Raw genomic sequence first — 5117 nt, 5'->3', positions numbered from 1 at the left:
CACACTTGTCCCTAAGGACAAGTGGGAGACTGAAGGAAATAATGCCCTTGGTCCAAGTATGCATTAAATGATAAATTCTAATAAATGCGGTTCAGTATTAATTAACAAGTTAATAATTCAGTGAGATCAAGTGAGCTGAATGCCTAGCTAGAGGCCGCTTCAGTTCAAGTGGAATTAATAATATTAATCCACAGCTTACTCTTAACTGAACCCGTAGGGGCACACAAATAGTACGTAAACGGATCAAGTATTTAATGGCATTAAATACTCCATCTATGGATATTCGGAATCGACGGATCTCGGTTTCAGTGGGAGCTAAGATCGTCAAAGGCAAGCAAATGAATACTCCGGAAACGATGATATTGCCGGAAACGGAAATATGGATCGTATCGGAAATATAAATATTATCCAAGTCGTAGATGTTGCCGGAAACGGAAACATGGTACGTATCGGAAAATATTGATGGAAATGGAAATATTGCCGGAATCGGAAATATTGCCGGAAACGAAATATTGTCTGAATCGGAAATATTATCGGAATCGGAAAATAATTCCGGAAACGGAAATATTAAATATTTGTTCGAAACGGAAATTAATTCCGGAATCGGAAATATTAAATATTGTTCGTATCGGAAATGAATTCCGGAATCGGGAAACTAATCGGAAGCGTATCGTACGAATTAGCATCGGACGAGGCCTGCAAGCCGGGCCATCGCCCAGCAAGCCAGCGCATCACAACGCACCAGCCAAGGCTGCGCCAGGCCCACCGCAAGGCAGGCCCAGCGCGCGCCAAGGCTGCGGTAGCGTGTGGGCCTCGTGGCATGGGCTGCGAGCTCGCGGGCTGCGCGCGCGCGCATGGCGCCCCTCGTGGGCTGCTGTGCGTGCGTGTGTGTGTGTTTGTGTGCTATAAAAATCCTAAAGCTATTAGGCTTCGATATATGATTAAATTCCTAATCCTAAAAGGATAAATTAATTAATCAGAGTTCTACTAGGATTCTAGTTTAATTAATTCGTATCCTAATAGGATTCCAGTTCCTTTTCCATACCTCTATAAATAGGTGCCTAGGGTCATAAATTATAGACACAATTGAAGTATTCTAAAGGTAAGATTTTGAAGAAAAATCAGCCATACACTTGCACCATATTAGCCGAAATTCCTAAGCAACCTTAAGGGCGATTCTAGTTGGTCAAGCTTAAGGCGGATCCGGACGTGCTGTGGACTATCTACGGAGGGACGACACTTGGAGTCCTAAAGACTTGTTCTTGTTCGGTTCGGGCGCAGCTAGGGAGGGCACGCAACAAAGTGTATGCATCTAAACTATGCTAAATGATTATGTGTAAATAATATGCTTTCCTGGCTTTATGGTTTTTTCCGCATGATTTATGTTTTGTCATATGTATCATAACCTATCAAATTGCCTCTTTCAACGAACTGCAAATTCTGTTCTCCACTTGGTTCATGGCACACAAGGAAGAAAGGAAAACAAGTATGCACCTGGGACGAATTCAACAGGGGAAAGATGAATCACTAAGAAGCTATGTGAAACGCTTTAACCTAGAGGCCGGACAGATCCCAGATTTGCCCGACGGCGTCTCTTTTGATAATTTTATCAGGGGATTGAAGAAGGGATCCTTTAAGTTTGACCTAGTCAAGAAAAGTGTGAGGACTATGGCCGAAGTGCTGGACGAGGCCGAAGCATTTATCCATGCAACAGAAATATGCAGCGCGTCAAAAGAGGGAAGGACTGGAGAAGCAACAGATTCCTCAGGAAAGAAAGACAAAATGGACCGAAAAGTCCCACGGGTAAATGGCACTTGGGCTCTCTCAAAAGAGCATGATACCAATTCCCCTGGGCACAAGAGAGAACGTCCACAAGAGAGGGAATATTTCGAGTATAACACAGACCTCCTCACGATGCTGAAAGACGTCGGAACCAGGTTTGACCTTGAACGACCTTTCCCCATGAAGTCTTCTGCTGAGAGTCGAGACCCTAAGTTGTATTGCCAGTTCCATGAAGACATAGGGCACGAAACCAAGAACTGCAGAAGCTTGAAGAGGGCCCTAGATGGCATAGCCTCCAAAGGACACCTTAAGAACTATTTACAGAAGAATGCTCACGGTTTTGGAAAAAACCAGTACAAAAAGAACAAGTCGCCTGCCTCACCTGCGGAGGGACAACACAGTGAAGGGGGGTTTGTAGCCGTCATATCTGGGGGACTAGCCGCTGGAGGACCTACCATGAGAGGGCAGAAAGATTATGCTCGCTGCCTGGGGCAGGTAATGCTGTCAGCAAAGTCACCTCTGGACCCATTCCCTCGGATAGAAATATGTGAGTCAGATGGTGGACGAATAACCACTCCGCATGATGATCCTCTGGTGGTCGAGCTCAAAATATCCAATATGGGGGTGACGCGCATCCTAATAGACACGGGAAGCTTGTCTGACATAATGAGCCTGGAATGCCTCAATCGTCTAGCACATGACCCCAAGACCATGGATAGTATACACTATCCCATCATTGGTTTTGGAGGAAGCATTATACACCCTGAAGGCGTCATCACTCTGCCGGTTCGAATTGGAGATAGAAAAAATGGGCGGAAGATGGAAGTAAACTTCCTAATTGTTAAGGACTTGACAGCATACAACGTCATCCTGGGACGACCCACTCTGAACAAGATTAAAGCAGTAGTCGTCACTCACTTGATGCTTTTCAAGTTTGTATGCGACGATGGGGCGATAGGAACCATACATGGAGACCAACAGCAAGCAAGAGACTGTTACCTCACCACCCTCAACCCGTCGGCATGGAAGAAAAATTCGGCCGAAGCCAGAAGCAAAAGAAAGCACGAAGACGAACTGCCAGCCGCCAATGAAAGTAAACCAGCCAAAACTGAACCAGTCAAGATAGAGGAAAGTGGCCGAAAATAGAATGTCATTAGGATAACTCATGTAACTAGAGCCTAAAAAACGGCCCAACTATCGTACTAGAGCCTACAAAACGACCTGACTATAGTACTAAAGCCTATAAAACGGCCTGTAAATGCCCGTCTACGAAGCGGTAAATTTAGTTTTGCTACTTAGTAAAGAATCAATGTGTTCTTATCTGACGAATACACGGCTCAATAAAGCCCCTTAAGACGCTAAGGGGTGGAGAACTCCAAAATAAACAGACCCCAAACGATGGCGTCACTATTTACCAAATGAACAACGACCCTAAGAGTACCATGTACTAACAAAAACGCAAAAGTAAGACTCAACAAGAGAAGACACTCAATATGACGCCTCCTCCTTGGAAGGCGTCTCAAAAAAGACTAATTGGTTGACGGCCTGAGAAGTGGCCTAGATTAGCGCCTCAAATTAGGCTGATCACTTAAAACACTGAGGTACTCGTCCATCAAATGGACCAATAAAGAAATTCCTGAAAAATCAGTAACAAACTGAAATGGAATAAAAAAACAAGTGCAGAGAAGGCACAAAAATACATGCGCTCATGGAGCAAATAAGCCAACACAAATAAATGCCACAAAGGCACAAAAGTTAATACAAGCGCCCACGGCGCCATTCAAACTAATCAAACAAAAGGCCACTTAGGGATGAGGGGCTGTGGAACTCCCATCCTGAACGTGTTGGCCTTCAGGGGAATTCACCTTTTCTTCCTCTACGTCCTCATCTTCCCCCTCGCTGAAAAACTCAGGGGGATCTAGGCCAAGGCCTCTAGCTGACGAGACGTCCATCTGGTAGGAGATACGACGTTTAAACCAGGAGAAGTACTTCCCATCCATACACTGATCCCACGCTCGGCGAGCTTTCTCCAAAATAGATTCTTCGCCAAACTTGAAAGAGCTTGCCGCCTCTCTGCGCACGGCCTCAATCTCGCTTTGGGTAGCCTTAAGCTGCCCCTCCAAGGCGTCCACTTTGGAGGAAAAATTGGTCACCCGCTCCGAGACAGAGGAATACTCCTTTCTCAGCACGGCCAACTTCTCCTCATGCTCCACCAACTTCTTTTCAAAGTCCTGGGCGTCCTCCTCAGCCTTCTTCAGAGCGTCTGTCTCGGACTTAATCTTCTTTTCCGTGTCCACATTGATCAGTCTGGCTTTCCTCTCAGCATACTTCACATGATTCTCATTCTGGTCCTTATGCTTGAGCATCTCTTTATGCATGTCAAAGGGGTAGTGCCTACTTTCGGCACAACGGGATGAAGAGCTGCCAAGACCAATACAGATCTAATCAAAAAGAAAGAGAGACTATAATAAAATATATAATGACCATGAATAAAGTATCTCACATCAAGTACGAGGGACTGAATAGACCCAAAGTACCCAGGTCAATCCCGGGAAGCGACCTCACATATTCCTCGGGAATGGCAGCATAGACGTCCGAAAGGATCTTATCCTTCTCCTCTGAGCTAAAACCGCCTAACGGGGGGATGTTCGCCACTTCAGCACGCCGCATCCGTTTAAACACATCAACTGAAACAATGTCAAAATATCAAATACCATACAAATACCAAGTTATCATGACAACCTAAAGGAACAGAAACACTAACCACTTGACGGAGCCGGAGGAGGCATGGGAGCATCACTGGCAGGAGGATCTATGGCCTCCTTCCCCTTATCCTCACTCTCCCTGGACGAAGTAGTAGCCTCAGAAGTATCAGCCTGGTCGGCTGCTACCTCGTCAACGGCCGCCCTGGCCGTAGAATCTCCTTCGGTGCCCACTTGGGGAGAGGCCTCCCTGTGCTCAGGAAGAGGAGTGGACGCCTGGACAAGGGGAACTTCTCCCCCAGTCAGAGGACCAGACGGTTTCACCAGCGACGTCTTCGTAGCAGCGTCGCTGGTACTCAGCTTCTTGAAAAAGGGTCGTTTAGGCTTAGGAGCCACCGTCGAAGACGCGGGGCGCTTCTTCGTAGCTGACGAAGTGGGCTCCTGAAAAATGCAACAAGTAAACAACCAAGTCTAGATATGAAAGGAATATAGAAGCATATTAAAAGTAAACAAGAGCATACCTTGGCAATATCACCAGAGGCACCCTCGTCAAACTTTTTGGAGGAGTCCTTCTTCTTGGCCTCCACGGCCTTGAGGATATCCTCAGTGTACACCTCGGACAACCAAGTAGGC

At 46.2% G+C, this 5117-nt stretch overlaps 1 protein-coding gene across 1 annotated transcript; it reads left to right on the top strand.

Annotated features, from left to right (window-relative positions):
• The first annotated feature begins 1458 nt into the window (after positions 1 to 1458).
• On the top strand, positions 1459 to 2928 carry LOC110802554 (uncharacterized). Its single transcript, XM_022007980.2, has one exon. It carries the CDS (start codon positions 1459 to 1461, stop codon positions 2926 to 2928), a length of 1470 nt encoding a protein of 489 aa, XP_021863672.2.
• Positions 2929 to 5117: the final 2189 nt, after the last annotated feature.

The sequence above is a fragment of the Spinacia oleracea genome, chromosome 5, assembly GCF_020520425.1.
Source record: "Spinacia oleracea cultivar Varoflay chromosome 5, BTI_SOV_V1, whole genome shotgun sequence".
NCBI classification, from domain to species: domain Eukaryota; kingdom Viridiplantae; phylum Streptophyta; class Magnoliopsida; order Caryophyllales; family Amaranthaceae; genus Spinacia; species Spinacia oleracea.
The sequence above is the reverse complement of the archived record's forward strand: the minus strand, read 5'-3'. Positions and strand labels throughout refer to the sequence as shown.